At 41.9% G+C, this 22,276-nt stretch overlaps 1 protein-coding gene across 1 annotated transcript in view; it reads right to left on the minus strand.

Annotated features, from left to right (window-relative positions):
* The window catches only part of USP39 (ubiquitin specific peptidase 39), a 37,017-nt gene continuing 15,078 nt past the window's right edge, over positions 338 to 22,276 (minus strand). The window contains exons 6-13 of the mRNA XM_018055373.1: positions 21,347 to 21,572; positions 19,937 to 20,014; positions 18,855 to 18,922; positions 17,798 to 17,986; positions 10,496 to 10,638; positions 3,360 to 3,495; positions 1,774 to 1,860; positions 338 to 825 (exon numbers count right to left, since the gene is read on the minus strand). Coding sequence (XP_017910862.1) covers positions 778 to 825; positions 1,774 to 1,860; positions 3,360 to 3,495; positions 10,496 to 10,638; positions 17,798 to 17,986; positions 18,855 to 18,922; positions 19,937 to 20,014; positions 21,347 to 21,572 — 975 coding nt within the window. The 3' untranslated portion in view covers positions 338 to 777. The remainder of the gene's footprint in view (positions 826 to 1,773; positions 1,861 to 3,359; positions 3,496 to 10,495; positions 10,639 to 17,797; positions 17,987 to 18,854; positions 18,923 to 19,936; positions 20,015 to 21,346; positions 21,573 to 22,276) is intronic.

Genomic DNA, 22,276 nt, shown 5'->3' on the forward strand with positions numbered 1-22,276 from the left:
AAGCTCCCCGCTGACCTGGCTGAGACGTTCTCAGAACTGTACTGTGGTCAGACACTCTTCCTCCCTCCTTCCCTCTGCCATTCCTCACGGAGCCCTGCACTGCAGGCTGAAACTGCCCACTTCCAGAGATCCAGCTAAGACTGATGATGATTTATATCTTTTAGTCAGATACTGTCTTACTTAGAGGATGGATGCATCCTAACTGACACACCACGCACAGGCTGACAGAAGCATGATGTCCACCGGATGAAAGATCATAGGGGAGACAGTTTGTGAGGACTTTCTTTTTAATCCCCCCATAGGCAGAAGCCCAAGGGAATGATATGAAACAAGAGGCTGGTTTAAAAACAGGAAAATATTTAATCCATCCCAAAACACATATCAAGAAATGAAGAGAGCCACAGGAAAATTACTTATGATGGAAGAAGGGTGTTACTGGCTTCAAGCTCTAATTCCTATAATCCTGAGGCTTTGATGCTTCAAAGAAACCCATCTAGTCCTTTAGTATTTCTGGCTATTCGGAAATAAATTACATACATCTGTAAAAGAGTTCTGGCCTGCTAGAAGGGAGCTAGCCAGGGAGGAGAAAGGGGCACCAATCTACTGCAAATGATCAAAAACCAGCTGAGTGACAGCACGGAGCCATCGGAGGCAGATGGACCACTGATGCTCTGGTGAGAACCAGAACACAGGGCTGGCTCAGGGGCTTGTGCCATCCACCTGTGCTCAGAACGACGTCAGCCAAAGCCCCTGGGAGCAAAGTTCTAAACACCTCCTTCATGCCCCCTGCTGGTTGGTTTCATCATTATCTCGCCTCTTCCAAATCTGTAAGAAATGAATACAACGGATACTTAGGAGCCTGTGTTCCATCCACAAATATTTATCATGCACCTAAATCTGTGCTAGGAAATAAGCAAACTATCACCCCAACTGTGTATTTGCTAAGTTCCCTAAAACTAACTCCTAATCTTTCAGAAAATTCCCTTCCATTTAATTTTCACTCTTCTACCCATCCTTCTCTTCCCATTCCAAACTCCTTTTCTGAAAAAGGACCAACAGTCAGGCCTGCAACTTCAGACAAAGAGTTCTCCTTGGAACAAGCAGTATCTCTCTCCTTTTTTATAAAGCTGTGGCCTTCTCTTAGCCTCAGTCTTCCTTCTCTGCAGGGACTAGGACAGTAAGAAAAAGAAGACAGGGGCACTTCCTTGCAGGTCCAGTGATTAAGACTCTGCGCTTCCACTGCAGAGGGCATGGGTTCGATGCCTAGTTAGGGAAATAAGATCCCATATGCTGCACGGTGTGGCCAAAAAGTAAAAATTTTTTAAAAAAGAAGAAACAGAAGATAGAGGCCCTCAGTTCCATGAACTCCCAACACAGTGGAGAGGACAGTTAAAACATGCAGCTGCTGCTTCACAGACATGGGACAGTGCTGTGGGGTCACAAAGAGTGCTGACTTTGCCTAGGAACTGGGGAGAGCTTCAGAGATGACTCCAGATGATTCTGAGCTCTTCCTCCTTGAAATCAGACCACATATTTGAAAAACTGACCTGGCTGACCGCACACACAGAGAACCTCCTTGCTCACTCATAACTCGTCCGTGCTTTCCTGTCCTTCTCTTCACTGAAGATCACTCCTGGCCCCGCCTCACTCCCCACTGCATGTCAAAAGGCACCCAAGCTAACTCAGTCCCACTCCCTGCCTTCACCCTCAACACTTCTCTCACCAGCCCCCAAACCCCATCACCTCCACGCTCATTGAGTGAAGCCAACCCACCTGAATGTAAGCCTCCGACAGTGTGATCATCTGGGGAAGGATGTCGGTCACCTGGAGGTCCTGTAATTCATACCATTTGCCTGTCCCCTGCAAGGAGTATGAAGGGCTAGGTCAGTTTGCTCCCGGAAACCAATAGAGTTTTAGAGGTAAAGAGATGCAGCCAAAAGCTAGAAAAGTCAGAACAGTCACTAGACCATCACCCAGCAAGAGTTCTAAGAAAGAAAGTATAAGGCCTCTGCTGGGCATCATTCAATGTCAAGAGCTTTTAGGGTGTTGATCTTGACAAACAAGTCCTGCTGAGGACTCCTTAAAGCACAGTGGAGTCTCAAACACTGTTCGTCTTTTAGGAAGAGACTAGGAGGATAACACAGAGAAAGAAGAGGAAGGCCCTACTCCTCATCTGAGATGCCTGGATTATGGCAGAGATACTTCTGGAAGCTCATCTGCCTCATCCATCCAAACTTTCAAGAAATGCCAAAGACAAATATATTCCGGTTATTCTGGATATTCCAGTAGTTCAAATAGGATACACAACAAAAGCTCAGGATCCCATAATGAAAATCCCTATTCCTGGTGCGAGGACTGGTTAATAAGAATACAGTGAAACCTAGTATCCAGGTTCCAATGTCAACTCTTCTAACTTCAGATCAGTTATTCCAACTCTAAGCTAGGTTCCTCACTTGTAAAAAGATGGTATTAACACCTGTCTTGGAAGTGTGTTTAGGGATATAAACAAGATGAACATACATGAAGTATGTGGCGTACTATCTAGCACATGGCCAAGTGCTTGACAGATAGAAGCTGGTTATCATTAAACCCAGATTCTCAGAAGACTCATCAAGTTAGAACAATCTGTGCCAGTAATCTGTATGATACCAAATACATCCTAAGCACGTTTCCCCCATTTTCAGCAAATTCACAAAATTTTTTTTAGCTGAAAGGGAACCTCTCTACCAGTGCTTTGTAAACTTTAATTTCATACCCTTCAGAGGGTCTTGTTAATCGGTAGACTGTGATTCAGGAGGTATGTGAGGGGTCTGAGATTCTACGATTTCTAAGGAGTTCTCATATGATGTCAATGCTGTGGATCCAAGGCACTTTTGGTGGCAGGTGCTAGTCTAGGACAGTGCTTCTCAATCTTGGCTACACACTGGAAATCTGAGAATTTTAAAACTATCAAGATGCCTGGTTCTCACCTCCAGATAATCTAATCAAGTCTTAACTCCAACATTTTGGACCAGAAAACTCTTTGCTGCCTGTGGGGGCTGCCTGTGCATTGGAAGATATTCAACAGCATCTCTGGCCTCTGCCCCAGTGGAAAATCAACAGGCACAAATTACAGTTTTCACGTAACTGGTCTGGGATGGCCCAGGCTTCAGCAGTCTAAAACCTGCCCCCAGGGAAGTCCCACATGCAGCAAAAATTGAGAACAGTTGCCTTAAACCGGTCCCTGACAACTCTGTTTCTCACAGAATCCCAAAATCAAGGACAAGAAAGAGCAAACTGAAAGGAGCTGCCTTCCAAAAGGCCAAGGGAACACCACCGGCTTCTGCCACTCTGCACAGTGAGAAGTCAGCCCTACTCACATGATGGAGCACGTGGATCCGGTAGGAGCCCTCGGAGGGTTTGCCGTCGTGTACGATGTTGGCGATGAGGTCATAGGTGGTATTCTTGTGCACTGCCTGCACTTCTTCAGACAAATACTCTCTCAGGTCCACATTTCTGAGAATGAGGAAAATAAGGTGAAGATCAGACAAAGCCTATGAGGTTTGCCCTGTAGAGGTTAACTGTCCTCCCTAAATGGACCACGAAGCTGTGGAACCCTATTTTGGGAACTTGGGTCTAGGTGGGCTTGAATAGCTAGGGAGCCCAGGTTTGTGGAAATTTATAGTTTGCCACAAAAATGGGTCCAACTAGGAGGACTGGCTCTATGGGAAAAGCATATTTTAAAAGCATGCCTAGGGCTTCCCAGGTGGCTCAGTGGGAAAGAATCTGCCTGTCAATGTAGGAGACACAGGTTCAATCCCTGGTCTGGGAAAATCCCACAAGCCGCGGAGCAACTAAGCCTGTGTGCCACAACTATTGAGCCCACAGGCCTCAACTACTGAAGCCCAGGTGCCCTAGAGCCTGTTCTATGCAAGAGAACTACGAAAGTGAGAAGTCGGCCCACCGCAACTAAAGAGTAGACCCCCTCTCACTGCAACTAGAGAAAGCCCACATGCATCAATAAAGACCAGTGCAACCATAAATTAATTAATTTTAAAAAAGCATGCTCAGAGACATTCCTGGTGGTCCAGTGGCTAAGACTCTGCACTCCCAATGCAAGGGGCCCGGGTTCGAACCCTGGTCAGGGAACTAGATCCCACATACCACAACTAAGAGATTGCATGCTGCAGCTAAAGATCCTGCAACTGAAAGATCCTACAACTGAAAGATCCTGCATGCTGCAACTAAGACCCTGCACAGCCAAATAAATATTTTTAATTAAAAATTTAAAAATAAATAAATAAAAGCATGCCTAGGGGAGTCATGCCTCGTGGTCTTGTGGTTGGACTCCATGATTTCACTGCCAAGGGCCCTGGTTCAATCCCTGATTGGGGAACTACAATCCTTCAAGCCACGAGGCATGGACAAAAAATATTCAAAAATAAAAATTAATGCATACCTAGCAGTCTGAAGTACACAGCTTGGAGTCATTCAGACCTGAGCTGGAATCGAGGCTCTGTTACCTCGGAGCTGTGTGTAAGTTTAAGCAGGTGACATAAGCTAAGGCTCTTCTATAAGAGAATGAGAGTCACCATCTCCTCTGAGATGAGAACAAGGGTAACCGCCTCACCCTCTGCTCCGTCAGGGGATCGGCTGCAGTGGCAGTGTTCAGGGGGTACCTGGTCTCTGGACTCAGGCTATAGAAGCCTGCTCACCTGATCATGTCAGCTATCACTGTATACAATCACTGTGACAATTTCAGTGTGGCAAAACAGGACTTCCCTGGTGGTCCAGTGGTTAAGAATCCGCCTGCCAATGCAGGGGACACGGGTTCAATCCCTGGTCCAGGAAGATTCCACGTGTTGCCAGGCAACTAAACCACCCCTAAGTTGTGATCTGCAACTACTAAGCCCACTAGCTGCAACTGAAGCTCTTGAGCCCATGCTCCACAGCAAGAGAAGTTACCACAGTGAGAAGCTCCTGCACCGCAACCAGAGTAGCCCCTGCTTGCCACAACTAGGGAAAGCCCATGCACAGCAACAAAGACCTAGCACAGCCAAAATAAATATATCAATTAGCTTTTTAACATACAGCAAACCAGGCAGATCATTCAGATGTGTTTCTTCCTTTGATTTTATGAGACTGTGTTTATTGATTATTCTGCCTTTAGTCAAGTAGGCAAAATGATTACAAGTAACAGAAATCCACCTTGGGCAGCCCAAGTACAAAAGGGGGATTAACTGATTCAAAGTTTCAGACTAGGAAATGCATCAGAAACCAGGCACTAGAGAAGCAGCAAGATCCAAGAGTTACCTGCCCTCTTTTCTGCTTTGAAAGGCTTTATCCTTTTCCCATCCAGCTTTCTCTCCTTTATGGAACCCACCTTGACTCCCCCACAGCTTCCAAATTTCTCAGTTCTGGTTGTCAACAGGGACTACTGACTAGGTTCCTTCAATTGGGACTTAAAAACATCAAATTTATTTTTAAGACTTGAACACTCATTATTTTAAACACAGGGAAGCATTCTTGATGTACTTGGAATAAAACCTCCTTTTGTGTTTTATCTGTTGATGTACAAATGTGGTATAAATGTATACCAGTTTTTATGAAGTCAAGAGCTATAATACAGGCTTACTGTGAAGACGGCAATCACAATTACCAAGAACTTTCAAATTGGGAAGTAGATTGACAGTTAACGTGACTATTAAGAGAAAGCTAACTATACTATTTTCAGGAAAAATATAACCTTCTGACACCTACAAATATTTATAAAAATGTAAATACATGGTAGAATAAGAGAGAGTATGTGTGTGCTCAGTCACTCAGTTGTGTCCAACTCTGTGATCCCCTGGACTGTAGCCCACAGGCTCCTCTGTCCATGGGATTCTCCAGGTAAGAATACGGGAGTGGATTGCCATTCTCTTCTCCAGGGGATCTTTCCAACCCAAGGATTAAACCCACATCTCTTGCACTGGCAGGGAGATTCTTTACTACTGTGTCACGTGGGAAGCCCAAGAGAGATCATATCCTTTTTCTCATCTCTAGAACCGTCTGCTGTGCTACCACTCATAACATGAAACACAGCACTATCATCTCTAGAAAGATTTACAATAAATGGTAACAGTGATCACATCCAGGGATCATTTCTAGATATGTATCTCCTTTTGAATTTTACACTAGGAATTTATGAATATATCATCTGTCCAAAAAATACAAAAAATTTCAATGTAAACCATGTATTAATAAGCAGGCAACTTTGTTCTAACTATATTATGCAGCTTTCCATGTGTTAAGGATAGCTACTTATTTCCAAAAACTGACAGCGACCCATATAGATTGCAATAAATAGTCATTGTTGTTTGGGGGCTTTTGGGATTTTTTTTGGCCCTGCCATGCAGCTTGCAGGATCTCGGTTCCCCAGCTGTGGAACACAGTGAAAGTGCTGAGTCCTAACCACTGGACTGCCAGGGAAGTCCCTAAACAGCCACTGTTAAAATACATTTTAGATAGGAGTCTGAGGAAACCGATGAGGGCTCAAGAGAGCCAAAATGTCTGCCAGCTGCTAAGAACTGGCTTCTCATACTGTCTTCTCAGCTTTAACAACAGCTGTTTGGACTTCTTTGAACAAGTCCAGAAAAGTCTTCAGAAGTATTTATACTCAAAAATTTCATGACTGAACCCAAACTGTTTCAGTGGCAAAAGGGAATAAATTGATGTTAAATCATTTTGCTTTAGAAAACAGTCAACAGGGAAAACCCTATTTGTCCCCCCATGAAACAGTCCAATGTTGAGACCACCTAACTAGCTGGAAGTGAAACTTTATACCTGTGCCCCAGAAACCCTATCTCCAAACAAGCAGGGGGCCACTAATCACTGCACGTCTGATGGATCTCTACTATGAATAAAACACAGGAGAAGAATTAGATCTGACAAAGGGTTTTTCAAATGGGGACTTGAGCATAATGAGAACTGTATTAGTCTAAAAGTGACGACACTGCATTAATAATCAAAGTCTAGGTTTCCAGGACAGTCACACAGTGTGATGGTCTCCATTGGACTAGTGGAAAAGTAATCTTTTCCTCAACTTCTCCAAAGCTTTCTGATAAGACAAGCTACTAAAGTCACAGTGACCAAAAATCCAATTGTAACTGGTGGCAAAATACACACACTCCAGGTCCATAATATAAAAGAAACTTCCTACCAGTGAAAGGAAATTTCTGTGCTGACTGAGCAGGAACTACCATCAACACACAGTCCTGCCTAGGGGGCTGCCCTAGAGTCAAGAGGGCTCCTTCCTTCCAGGCACAGACTGGTGACTGCAGCAATTCACAGAAGTCCAGCTCTGAATGAAAACCCCTAGTCTTTCAGAGAAAGCCCCTCTGTGGTCCTACTCAAGTTAGCAGACAGCTGGCCTTCATATCCCCAGATTTTATTCTACTTGTCACACAAATAAGATATTAGAGAAGAACAGGAAGAAAAGTGCATGAAAAGAGAGAAAGAAATTCTCCTGTAACCCTAACTACTACAAAGGTTTTCTCTCCTCATCCACCGCTGTTCTCAGAGTCTTGGTGATGCTGGAACCAGAAATAATAAAATGTTACACTTGGAAGGATCCCTAGGGCTCATCTAGTCCAGGCCTCTCATTTAATCCAGGAGAGGGTATACAAATGACCTGCACAAGGCCACCTGGCTAGGACAACATAGAACTCAAGACTTCTTTAAGTTAAGTTGCTACCCTCTTAAACACTACACAGAATTAAGAATTGGTACTATTACGAAAACACTGGCAGTTCAGTTTGGGCAACTGGAGGGGATAGAGGGAGAAAGACAAGAGAAGGAGATGACCATTTGCCCATTACAGCCCCCAGACTACCTTTTAAAACTTTCTGAGGTTTAAAATAACCACACTTCTGAGCTAAACAGCATGGTAATCCTATCTTCTAACCATTCAAATCCTTCCAGTAAGAAATCATGTTAGGGCTCCTTATCTAAATGCCCACACACAGATGCACCTTTCTTCCTGCCAGCCCCACCACCAAGCCTCTCTGTGGTCTCATCTCTTGGGAACTAAAAACCAACTGTCTACCCCCAAAAGGGTCTTGCAGGAGCCTTCTACAGCTCCTCCAAATTCCCCATTAAAATACTCAGACGCAGAGAGCAGACATGTGGACACGGGCGTTGGGGGAGAAGGGGAAGGAGAGGGTGGGATGAACTGGGAGATTAGGACTGATGATATAAATACACTACCATGTGTAAAACAGCTAGTAAGAAGCTGCTCTATAGCACAGGGTGCTCAGCTCCATGCTCTGTGATGACCTAGAGCGGGGGATGGAGTGGGATGTGACAGGAAGGTCCAAGAGGGAGGGGATATATGTATGCACATGGTGGATTCACTTCATTGTACAGCAGAAACTAACGCAACATTGTAAAGCAAATATACTCCAATTAAAAAAAAAAGAGGACACCTATTGAAAAAAAAATTATATGAATATCTGCAAAAAGACAACTGCACGGTCAATTAAAAATAATACTATACATCAAATTTTATAACTTTCTCATCAATAGGCAGACACTGAACACATTCCAGACTTTATCCTCTAGGGAAAAAATAAGATAGTAGGGTTCCAAGAGAGTAAGGCAAATCTAGAGTCATCCCTACTGTCCACACTTAACTAACTATAGCACACAAGATACAGTGATAGGCAGACAGACATACAGACTAACTATTCAAGATTACCTTCAAAGCCAGGAGACTCCTACCTGTCCTACTTTTACCAACTGTTCATCCTTATACTGAAAGACTACAATTCTCAGCAGGCAACAGGAGAGAAGACAAAAGCGGAATTGCCTCCAAGTAACAAAGCTAGTGGAGGTGATGGAATTCCAGTGGAGCTGTTTCAAATCCTGAAAGATGATGCTGTAAAAGTGCTGCACTCAATATGCCAGCAAATTTGGAAAACTCAGCAGTGGCCACAGGACTGGAAAAGGTCAGGTTTCATTCTAATTCCAAAGAAAGGCAATGCCAAACAATGCTCAAACTACCACACAATTGCACTTATCTCACATGCTAGTAAAGTAATGCTCAAAATTCTCCAAGCCAGGCTTCAGGAATACATGAACTGTGAACTCCCTGATGTTTAAGCTGGTTTTAGAAAAGGCAGAGGAACCAGAGATCAAATTGCCAACATCCACTGGATCATCGAAAAAGCAAGAGAGTTCCAGAAAAACATCTATTTCTGCTTGATCGACTATACCGAAGACTTTGACTGTGTGGATCACAATCAACTGTGGAAAATTATGAAAGAGATGGGAATACCACACCACCTGACCTGCCTCTTGAGAAACCTGTATGCAGGTCAGGAACTGGACGTAGAACAACAGACTGGTTCCAAATAGGAAAATGAGTACGTCAAGGCTGTATATTGTCACCCTGCTTCTTTAACTTCTATGCAGAGTACATCATGAGAAACGCTGGGCTGGATGAAGCACAAGCTGGAATCAAGATTGCCGGAAGAAATATCAATCACCTCAGATATGCAGATGACACCATCCTTATGGCAGAAAGTGAAGAGGAACTAAAAAGCCTCTTGATGGCAGTGAAAGAGAGTGAAAAAGTTGGCTTAAAGCTCAACATTCAGAAAATGAAGATCATGGCATCTGGTCCCATCACTTCATGGGAAATAGATGGGGAAACAGTGGAAACAGTGTCACACTTTATTTTGGGGGGCTCCAAAATCACTGCAGATGGTGACTGCAGCCATGAAATTAAAAGATGCTTACTCCTTGGAAGAAAGTTATGACCAACCTAGATAGCATATTCAAAAGCAGAGACATTACTTTGCCGACTAAGGTCTGTCCAGTCAAGGCTATGGTTTTTCCAGTGGTCATGTATGGATGTGACAGTTGGACTGTGAAGAAGGCTGAGTGCCGAAGAATTGATGCTTTTGAACTGTGGTGTTGGAGAAGACTCTTGAGAGTCCCTTGGACTGCAAGGAGATCCAACCAGTCCATTCTGAAGGAGATCAACCCTGGGATTTCTTTGGAAGGAATGATGCTAAAGCTGAAGCTCCAGTACTTTGGCCACCTCATGTGAAGAGCTGACTCATTGGAAAAGACTCTGATGCTGGGAGGGATTGGGGGCAGGAGGAGAAGGGGACGACCGAGGATGAGATGGCTGGATGGCATCACGGACTCGATGGACGTGAGTCTGAGTGAACTCTGGGAGATGGTGATGGACAGGGAGGCCTGGCGTGCTGCGATTCATGGGGTCGCAAAGAGTCAGACACGACTGAGCGACTGAACTCAACTGAACTGAACTGAACTCAACTGAACTGCCATTCATCTTTGAGGTCCCTAAAATGTTTGTATCCTTCCCATAGAGACCTTAACTTATATAGTGTAGGTAGGTTCCTTACAATCTCCAACTAAGACGGTCCAATATTAAGAGTGGCACAAAGAGATAAAAAAGGAACTCAAGCTCATGCCCCTAATGGAAGTGAAGGAGGGGAACACTCACGTAATCGGGAAGTTGACAATAGTCGGATTCTTCTCCACAAAGAAATTGTTCTTAGTGAATCTCTTAATACAAAAGATTAGATATGGAGGCAGCTTGGTGAGCTGGAAGCGCTTCAGAAAGTTCTCCTTGTAGGTCTTATATTCCTAGAGAGAGAAAAGAAAATTATCAAGTTAGTGTTGGAGCATTAGAGCAGGAACACAAGTTTTGTTTTGGCTTGGTTTGGGTTTTTTAATAGAATTTTGTCTTCCACTTAGAATCCAGAAGACACCTGACCCCAGCAACCACCTGCAAGGGTTAAGAACAGCTATTTGGCCAAAGCTGAAATACCTCATCTGTGGGCTGTGTTTCAGCCAGCACGTGACCAAACTGTTCAACTCTAACTGTAGTAATGTAGGTATTTGTTTCTATAAGGAAAACAAAAATGTCAAGTAAAAAAGAGGATTTGTTAAAAGTTCAGAATTTAAAAACCATGAGTTGTTTTTTGTTTAGTCCCTCAATTGTATCCGATTCTTTGTGACCCCAGGGACTACAGCCCACCAGGATCCTCTGTACAGGGGATTTTCCAGGCAAGAATACTGGAGTGGGCTGCCACATCCTTCTCCAGGGGATCTTTCTGATCCAAGGATCGAATCCATGTTTCCTGCATTGCCAGACAGATTCTTTACCACTGAGCCACCTGGGAAGCCCCTGAAAAAATATATAAGAGTTTTACTTAATTCAAAATAAAGAAGAATGTCCTGACCATTTGGCCATCAGACACATGCACCATGGAACAGGCACCTGTGACCAACAAGGAGCACTTTAACAGAGAGGGTTTTCCAGAAGAGCTGTCAACTGACATTCCATGTTCCTTCCTCCTCCAAGGCCCCAAGACTCGTAGGTCAAGTATAGTCTGTTGAGCAACACTTAACTGAGGTCTCACTCAGGACTTGAATATCTCACTTTCAACAGTGGACAGACAACCAGGCAGAAGAAACAGAAGACCTGAGCAGCATTATAATTAGGCCTAAAGTTGCACCACCATCAGCTTAATGGACACTCTTCTCAAGGGCACATGGAATGGTCTCCACCAAAGACCATATGCCAGCCCAACAACAAACATAAACAAACCAACAAACATAAAATATAGAAACAATACAAAGTATGTTCTCTGCCCACAATGGGATGAAATTATTAACAGAAATCAGCAACAGAAAGAAACTTGCAAAATTCACAAATATATGGAAATTAAACAATACATTCCTTAATGAGTTATCGGTTAAATAAAAAAGAAATAAAAAGGAAAATTAGGAAAGAATTCAAGATGAATAAAAATGAAGACACAACATATAAAAACTTATGGGATGTAGCTAAAGCAGTGGTCAAGAGGTAAATTTAGTTATAAATACCTAAATTGAAAAATAAGATCTCAAATCAATAACCTTTCATCTTAAAACATTGGGGAAAAAGCAAACTAAACCTAAAGCAAGCAGAAAAAAGAAAAAAAATATATCAGACCACAAGTTAAAAAAACACAGAATAGAAAAACAACATTTCAGAAAAATCAACAAAACCTGTTTCTTTGAAAAGACAAACCTTTAGTTAGTTGAACAAGAAAAAAAAAATTCAAATTACTAGAATCAAAAATGAAAAAGGGAACATTACTAGGACCTTTACAGAAATAAAAATGATTATAAAGGAACACTATAAACAACTGTATGCCAAAACAGGAGATAAGTTAGATGAAATGGATAAATTCCTAGAAAGACTCAAACTACCAAAACTTAAAAAGAAACAATCTGAATAAACCTACAACAAGTAAAGAAATTGAATTAGTCATTAAAACCTACCCACGAAGAAAAGTCCAGGCCCAAATTTTTTCACTGGTATTTTCTACCAAACATTTAAAGAAATTACACCAATTTTTCAAACCCTTTTCCAAAATATGAGGGAATACTTTCCAACTCCTTTCATGAGGCCAGCATTACCCTGATACCAAAACTAGGCACAACTACAGATCAGTATTTCTATGAATATGGATGCAAAATTCCTCAACAAAATACTAGTAAACCAATTCCAACATAAACAACAAGAAAGAATTATACACCAATTATACACGACTAAGTATGACTTATCCAGGAATACAAAGGTGGCTTAACATCCAAAAGTAAATTAATATAATGTACCATATCATATAATAAGAACATAAGGCAATAAATAGCTAAATAAGATAACAAATAGCAATAACTGAAACACACAATCATCTCTGTAGATACAAAAAAGCATTTGACAAAATCCAACACCTTATCATGAGAAAAACACTAATAGAGACAGAAGGGAACTTCCTCAACCTGATAAAGGGTATCTATGAAAAACAGACATGTGATGTTATCCACAGCTAACATCAAACTTACTGGTAAAAGCCTGGATGCTATCCCTCAAGATCAGGTACAAGATAGGATATCTGCATTTTCCACTTCTATTTAACCCTGTACTAGAGATTCCAGCCAGTGCAACCAGACAGTAACACTTAAATAAATATGAAGCATCCAGATTAGAAAGGAAGAAGTAAGACTATCTCTGTCTGCAGATGATATGATCTTGCATATGGAAAATCTTAAGAAATCCACTTTAAAAGTTTGGCAAGGTCGCAGGCTACAAAAATCAATATACAAAAATCAACTGCGGGGGCTTCCCTGGTGGTCTAGTGATTGAAAATTCACCTGCCAATGCAGGGGTCATGGGTTCAATCTCTGGTCCAGGAAGATTCCACAAGATCACAACTAAGCCCATGAGCCAAAACTACTGAGCCCACGAGCCCACGAGCCTGCACTCTGCAATTAGAGAAGCCACTGCATTGAGAAGCCTGCGCACCACAACGAAGACCCAGTGCGGCCAAAAATTAAAATAATAAAAATTTATATTAAAATAGTTCAAACTTATACTCCAAAAACTATACAACACTACTGAAGGAAATTAAAGAAGATAAATAAATGGAAAAATAACCCATGTTTATGAATCAGAAGACTGCTATTATTAAGTTGTCAATAACTCCCAAACTAATCTACAGATTCAACACAATCCCTGTCAGAATATCAGCTGGCTTCTTTGTAAAAATCCACAAGCTGATCCTCAAATTTGAGAAATTGCAAAGAACCCAAAATAACCAGAACAATCTTCTAGAAGAATAAAGTTGGAAAATTCAGTTTATAATTTCAGAACTAACTACAAAGTAGTAATAATCAAGACTGTGCTCTAGACACATACATCAATGGAACAGAATTGAGAGTCCAAAAATAAACCCATGTGTCTATAGTCAAATTATTTTTCAACAAGGATGCCAAGACCATTCAACGGGAAAAGAACTGTCTTGTCAACAAACAGTGCTAAGACAACTAGACAGTCATATGCAAAAGAATAAAACTAGACTTTGTACTTTACACCATATACTAAAATTTAACTTAATACACTATTGAGCCCACGAGCCATATCAGTATTTTTCTAGAGAGTGATACAATAAATACCACTATGTGAAGTTGTTAGAGCTTAAAATTGATGAAGGGTTCATTATACAATTTATGATTGTCATTATTATTTATATTTTGCTCTGTTAGATATTCATTCCAATGAAAAATTTTCAAAAATGATGCATCATGAAATTTTGAGTGAAGAATTTTTCAGTGAATTTTATGAAGATATTTTCTCTGACTACCTGAGGGATATATACACTAGTGTCTTAGAAGATGACAGTTCTTTGGAATATAGTTCTGATTCAGATGATGTGAATATTAGATCAACAAAACGACAAAAAAACTTAGTCAATGATTCTGATACAGAAAGTGTAAATGAAACTCATGGTGCTGGAGAGGGTTCCTTTGCTCTTACAGAAAAGTGAACTGAAGACAACATTTCAATTCAATTAGAAGATTCTACAGGTGTGTCAGGTGTAACTATTGAATGTAATAACTCACAAAGTGTTAGTGAAATAACAGAATTAATTTCAGGTTAATCAAAATAAACTTACTGACCACAATAGTTAGTTTCTGCAAAAATCCCCCGATCAATGGAACTTCCTTGGTGGCTCAGATGGTGAAGAATCCACCTGCCAATGCAGGAGACTCCGGTTTGATCCCTGGGTTGGGAAGATCCCCTGGAGAAGGAAATGGCAACCCACTCCAGTATTCTTGCCTAGAAAAATCCCATGGACAGAGGAGCCTGATGGGTTATAGTCCATGGAGTCACAGAAGAGCTGGACGTGACTTAGGGACTAAACAACAACAACAGCAAAGGCCTGAAATGTAAGAGCGAAAACTATGAAAGTCTTAGAAGAAAACACAGAAGTAAACTTTCATGACCTGGGATTTAAGAATGGATTCTTACATATGACAGCAAAAGCCCACACTATAAAAGAAAAACTAAGCAATTTCATCAAAGTTAAAACCTTTATGCCGCAAATGATACTACCAAGAGGGTAAAAATGCAACCTACAGAATGGGAAAAAAATATTCGCAAATCATACAATTTGATGAGTGACTGGTATTGAGACTATATACAGAAATCTTACAACTCAATAATAAAAAGATAAACTAATTTTTTAAATGCACAAAGGATCTAAACAAACATTTCTCCAAAGATGATATACAAATAAGCACATGAAATTAGTCACCAGGGAGATACAAATTAAAACCATAATGAGATACCATTTCACACCTACTAGGATGCCTAAAACCCGAAGATAAACAATAACAAACGTTGGTGAAGATGCAGAGAAACTGGAACACTCGTACACTAGTGGTGGGAATATAACAGTGCGGTCACTTTGGAAAACAGTTCTTCAAATGGCTAAATGTAAGAGCTACCACCCAGCAATTCCACTCCCTGATATCCAGCCAAGAGAAATGAAAACATGTCCATAACAAAAACTTGTAGACTGACCGTGATCTCAAAGTTTGTTTCAAAATTTGCAAGCATCAAGTGTCATTCAAAACTAACTAGTTGCTGTCTAGGGCAGGGGGACACAAAGGGGTTAAAATGATAAGTAAAGGGTGATTTTTAAAAACATCAATGATGAAAGTATTCTAAAGTTGACCAGATCCGTGGTAGCCCATATCTGTGAATATAGTAAAGCAAAAAAACAAACAAAAAAACCTGGCACTGTAAACTTTGAATAGGTTAACTGTATGCTACTGTGTATTATATCTCAATAAAACTGCTCCTTTTTAAACAACTAAGTTCCCCGCCACATGATGAACCATCTGAGAGCACTGGAGAAATAAAACCTTCCATCTCTAGTACACACACCAGAGCCACACCTTCCCTCTGGTAAATTTCTCATCATCTGTGGGTATAACCTAAGGAAATAAATGTCTTTTTGGTGATAGGAAGTAACTCATTTCTGCGTGGTTGAAATAAAATATTGTGCTAAACGCAAAAAAAAAAAAAAGAAAAGAAAAGAAAAGTTCCTAATCAAGTAAACGCCAAGAGATTTCACTGCTCACATCTGTGTCTATGAACAAGCTGGCATCATGAGGCACTATTTTTAATTATCTCAGAGTAGTGAAGGACAGATTTAACACTTAAATACCATCACAACCTAACATGAAAAGGTTTCTCTGAAATTTACAAGGGAACACTGGGAGCACGGGGTGGAGGGAGGGGAGGAATTTCACACTGGACATCAGTACAGCAAGGTTTTAGCTAAACTCACATTACAACAGTGCTATTAACCAGTTTTATTGATTTCAAAGTTTTGTTTACATAAAAGTTAGTCATAATTTAGTACTTTCCTTAAAAGCTATAGGTATGAAAAGTGTATACTAACATTGATGTTTACACTGATTTAAGTAATACTATCATAACAATAAATGTAAACCAATACTGAGGGTCCACAGGAATCTCAACATTACTTATATTTGAACAAACAGTAATAATAGGGACCATGCGGTATAGTTGAAAAAGTCAGAGAAAAAATCTGACTTTAGATCCCCAGCTCTGTCACATAAAATCAGTATAAAATAAAGCCAAATAAAATAAACAGATCTAGATAAGCCCTAAGGTCTTTCGCCTCCCCCAAATGAAATGAGTCTAAAAAAGAGAGGGAAAAAGGTTCAGAATGAGGCATTGAGGTTAAAAAAATACTTTTTTTAAGTTTAAAAGAATGAAAAAGGATTAAATTTATCTAGGATGAAGAGAGGAATTAAACCAAGAAACAGTTAACTCTGCAGATAAAAAGAAACTTTCAACTTGATGAAAGGTAATGTTATAGTAAGAATAATTTTTTCATTTTATTTATATTTTAGTGATTTTCTTCTGCTTTAATATCTACATTATATTTTTTAAAAGATGGGAGTTTTTCATACTTTTGTGAGTTTCTACTCTCCTAAATACCCTCTCCTTTCTCCATACTACCCAGAGGCACTTTAATTCAAGTTGAAGTGTGAAAGTGTTAGTAGCTCAATCATGTCTGACTCTTCATGACCCCATGGACTGTAGTCTGCCAAGCTCCTCTATCCATAGAATTTTCCAGGAAAGAATACCAAAGTGAGTTGCCATTTCCTTCTCCAGGGGATCTTCCCAACCCCAGGATCAAACTCACATCTCTTGCATCTCTTGCTTTGGCAAGTGGATTCTTTACCAGCTGAGCCACCAGGGAAGCCCCCAGGTAAAGAATCAACCTGCAGTGCAGGAGACCTGGGATTGATCCCTGGGTTAGGAAGATCCCTTGGAGAGGGAAATGGCAACCCAGTCCAGCATTTTCGCCTGGGAAATCCCATGGACTGAGGAGCCTGGTGGGCCTCAGTCTATGGGGGCACAAAGAGTCAGAAATGAGTGAACAACTAACACTTTCACTACACTTTCAATTCAAGTTGAGTTGAGGGTAAAACAGCAGAAAGTCTGGGAGGCTCAATAAATACCATACACTTTAAAATACACGCATTACACATAAGTGGCAATTTTCAAGTTTAAAAAGAAAAACATCAAAGTGAAAAGGTTGGACTTTCATGGCGGTCAAGAATCCACCTGGCAATGGAAGGGACACGGGTTCGATCCCTGATCTGGAAAGATTCCACATGCCATAGGGCAACTAAGCCCACAAGCCATAGCTACTGAAGTCCATACGCCTAGAGGCTGTGCTCCACAAGAGAAGCCACCACAATGAGAAGCCCACGCAACACAACAAGACAGTAGCCCCCACTCCCCACAGCTAGAGAAAGCACACAGGCAGCGACAAAGACCCAGCACAACCTCCCCCCCTCATAAAATGATACAGCAAAAAAAGAGAGAGAAAGGGCTATGAGCAGGGCAGGTGTGCAGATGGGTTACCTTCTCAGTGATGCCGTTGAACTTGGCCAGGATGTTGAAGAGAGGCACCTGGGGGATAATGAGCTGCTCCTTCTCGTCCTTGTACAGGGGGGCGGTAGGCAGGTCCAGGGTCAGGTACATAAACGTGGACTCCACCATCGTCTCCTGGTACTCGTCATTATGCAGCAGCTGCTCTTTCTCTTCCGCTGGCTAGAAGTGAGGGAGAAGGAAAAGGAGGGAAGCAGTGTGAGCAAAATAGAACACCACAGCTGGAAAGAAACGAGGGTTCTGGGACGCTTATATTTACTTCATTTAATATTGCAGGCAGGAGGGGTACCCAATTCCATAGGCACCTGCACAACCTGTATGCATGCGCGGGTACTCAATCGTGTCCGACTCTTTGCGATCCTGTGGACTGTAGCCCATCAGGCTCCTGTGTCCATGGGATTTTTCCAGGCAAGTGTACTGGAGTGGGTTGCCATTTCTTTCTCCTAGGAATCATCCCAAAACAGGAACTGAACCCACAGCTCCTGTGTCTCCTGCATTGGCAGGCAGATTCTTTACCACGGAGCCACCTGGGAATCCCTATAGATTAATGCAAACACTGGTCTTTCATTTCATAGAGATATTATTTAAATACCAGACTATTTGAAATCTAGAAAGTTTATCTGAGCTTTAGGAACAAACACACTAGCACCACCTAGCGGCCAGAACACTGAAATTGGTCGTCCCTCCTTATCTGTGGTTGCCTCCAGGACCTGCCTTGGATACCAAATTCCACGGATGATCAAGCCTCAACCAACTGCTAAATGTAAATAGAGTGCTTTTATATACTGAAGAAAATCTGTGTATAAGTGAACCAGCGCAGCTCAAAACTGTGTTGTTCAAAGGTCAACTGTACAATCAACCACCACCTCCCAAACTTAGCACACTGGTACACAGGAACCTAAGGGACATGCCACTTGGCAGGCGCCTTGCAGAACCTCTTCCTGGAGCAAAAGGCTGTACCAGTTATCTAAGCATCTTTTTGTCAACTATGAATCCTCTCGGGCAATATAAACCAGTCCAAGACACTCACCAGATCAGGATGAGGCAGTTTTTTAGTGAAGATCCTCATGGATCCCTGGAAAACGTCAGTTACAATTGCTGTACAAACAAATCAAAATGCAACTTCTGTGTTGAAAGCATTTCCAAAATTCAGTCCTAACTCCTACATTTTTGAAATAAATCAGCATCTTCCAGCATAAGACCCAAAGCTCTCACTTAAAAACAGACATATACCACCAAATTATACCTTTTTACTTATTTGTGTAAATAATTACTCTAGGGGATCTCTAAGACTCTGTGCTCCCAATGTAGGGGCCTTGGTTCGATCCCGGGTCAGGAGACTAGATCTCACATACCAAAACTAAGAGTTTGTATGCCACACACAACTGAGACCTAGTGCAGACAAATACATAAATATTTTTTTAACAATTATTCTATGTCTTTCTTCTCCCCAAGATGGATGGGACAGACTGGCTGAAGACACCTAAAGAGGGGGCAGGGCCACCTGGTAAAAAGAGCACCAGGCCACAATCCCACATCAAGAAACCAACACCATCAGAACACAGAGAGAAGAAAACTGCATTAGGTCTCCAAAACAACTTACCTGGTTCATCAGTCTCTATGTTATTTAAGGCATTCATGAAAAATGTCCAACTACTGCTAAGCCAACCTGGATGCTAAGAACATAGGGACTCAAGGTCTGAGCCTCTATAGGAAGGCAAGCCTATCTCTCCAAATATAGGCTCAAGGCAAGAAACTAGCTTTTAGTCTGTTATTCCAAAGAAGCAGCCAGGCCTGAGGACTATCCACTAAGTCTTCACTCTGGCACCACGAGCCCACCAGCATGTCTACAACACATTGCCCAGCCCCTCAGTTTGAAACTAGGTCAGGATTTCTAGAGCACAATCATATCCATTTCTACTTATTAAAAATGCCATTATATACAAGCATGCTCTAATAAAGAAAAATGGAAAGGAAACTATTCAGGAACAAGATACCCTAACACAAAAAATACACAGGTAAGAAGAAAGGATGAAAAGTGGCAAAGTGTTTCCAAAAGGAAGCAAACAAAAAAGTGCTCGCCTTCAAAAATAACAAAATAACACGACTTACTCTTTTTTTTCTTCTTTGTGCCCCCCAGAGCTGAGTGTAGAGCATTCAAAAACCAGGACAGAAAATCAACTCCATCCCCTGGAAAAGGAGAGGTGGGACATCAGACTGAATGAAAGTCCAAACCACACGCTGCTCGATATGACTCCACATTCTCAGTTTTCCTCCTTCCTCTACGGTCATCCCATCCTGTGGGCAACCTCCTCTATCTGGCCACTACACACTGACACTCCTCAAGGCCAAGATCTTAGTCTTCTGACCTTACTCACCCCCTAGACAATCTGGCTCAACCAGAACCTTCACTTATCAGCTCTATTCCAACCCTGAGTCTCACCACCCATCAAAAATCATTACTGGGAGTTCCCTGGGGGCCAGTGGTTAGGAATTGGCATGTTCACTGCATGGACCGGGTTCCAACCCTGGTCAGGTAACTGAAATCCTGAAAGCCACACAGCTCAGTCAAAATATTAAAATAATAATAATAGCCATTACTGAATTTCTAAGTCACTCCTCAACAAGAATGTTTTAAAACAAACATGTGACAGAATATCTTCACTTAAGAGCCTTCACTGACTCCCCACTGTTATCAGGATGTAATCCAAGTTCCTTATAGCAGTGGAAAATAAACCCAACCACCTGGTCCATCTCGGCACTCACTGTTGGATCCAAAGGTCCAGCTACAAGCAGTCTCTGTGCCAGGCACCTCCATGCTCCTGTCCAGTGTCCTCTCTGCCTGGAATGCCCACCCCCAGCGTGTCTCCCCACTACCTAAAACCCAGGTGTCTCTTCCTTCTCTCTGAACCTCCCATGTGTTCAATGGGCGTCTTTGCTCTACGCACCCTCCCACAGCATGCTGTGCTTCCGCTATCACAGCACTTAACACGTGTAATCACCTTTCTACAGAACTATCTTCCCCACTAGAACAGGAGTGCCTGGAAGGAAAAAACTGTATTTTTTAACCCTGCAGCATTAAAACCTAGCACCATGAGTGAATGGTCAATCAACTGACCTGGAAATTAGACAGTATCATATCACATCCTATGAGCTACTCATGTGGCAATAAATCACTGGGTTTGGAGGGATAAAATTAGTCAGAATAGAACAGTCTGCGACATGACAAAATGAGAAGCAAAAATGGCAGGCACTTAATAATGGTTGGTGCCTTTTCCAGCCTCCTGGTTTTCCCAAGTCGTAGTTTAGTTCAACAAATCAGACAGACTTCCTATCCAGCTGACAACCCCTGGGACTCTGGGCAGGGCAGGCTGATGAAGGAAGAGTGAGGAACCTGAACACGCTATGCACTGGACACTCACTCCAGCTACTGCAGAGTTCACTGCAAAGTAGCAGTAAATGTGCTCACCAAACTGGTGCTATTGCCCAAAAGTCAGAAGACACGAATTACTCCTTCCCTACCCTGTTTCGTGATCTGAAAAGTCTTCTTGCTGCAGAGGACAACAGCCTGCAGCATCTCATGGGGAGAGACATGTGCTTTGAAATTGCGAGGGTTCCAGAGTTTTCTCATCAGCTCTCCGAAACGCTGGACCAACAAGAACATGATATCCCCAGGAGGACGTTTGATGTTCTTATAATTGTCTTCTTCCAGGAAGTAGTTCCGGAGAGGAGGAACGTTAGACAGAGCCTGGAAATCAAACATTCCGATTCTGATTAATCCACAGCCCTTCTGCCGGAACCCCTGGGACTTAGGCTCACCTACTTAAGCTCTTCTTAAAACTGTTACACCTTAAAGAATCAGAAGTAAAGGTGTCTTTCCCACATGTGGTATTAAGAGGGTGGTAGCCACCTCATGTGAAGAGCTGACTCATTGGAAAAGACTCTGACGCTGGGAGGGATTGAGGGCAGGAGGAGAAAGGGACGACAGAGGATGAGATGGCTGGATGGCATCACTGACTCGATGGACGTGAGTCTGAATGAACTCCGGGAGCTGGTGATGGACAGGGAGGCCTGGCGTGCTGTGATTCATGGGGTCGCAAAGAGTCGGACACGACTGAGACTGAACTGAACTGAACTGAATAAAGCCATACAACTGTATATATAAATGAATGTACTCTGTTATGATGGAAATAGTCAAAGACTTTAAGAGAATAGAAATTAATTTTATCTCATTAAGCAAAAAGATAAAGACCCACCATGTTAGTTCAGGAAGAAACACATGCTTATTAATGTGATATATGAAACTGGGAAGGAGACCACAGAACAGATCCTACATAAATAACAGTCTCAGGTCTTTTCTGATAGGGTCATGAATCCTCATCAGCGCTGTGCTTACCATGTGCACAACTTTCTTTGACAAGGTAATTCCTTTAGCAAGGAGTAAGGAAAGAT

Source organism: Capra hircus, chromosome 11, assembly GCF_001704415.2.
Source record: "Capra hircus breed San Clemente chromosome 11, ASM170441v1, whole genome shotgun sequence".
Lineage (NCBI taxonomy): Eukaryota > Metazoa > Chordata > Mammalia > Artiodactyla > Bovidae > Capra > Capra hircus.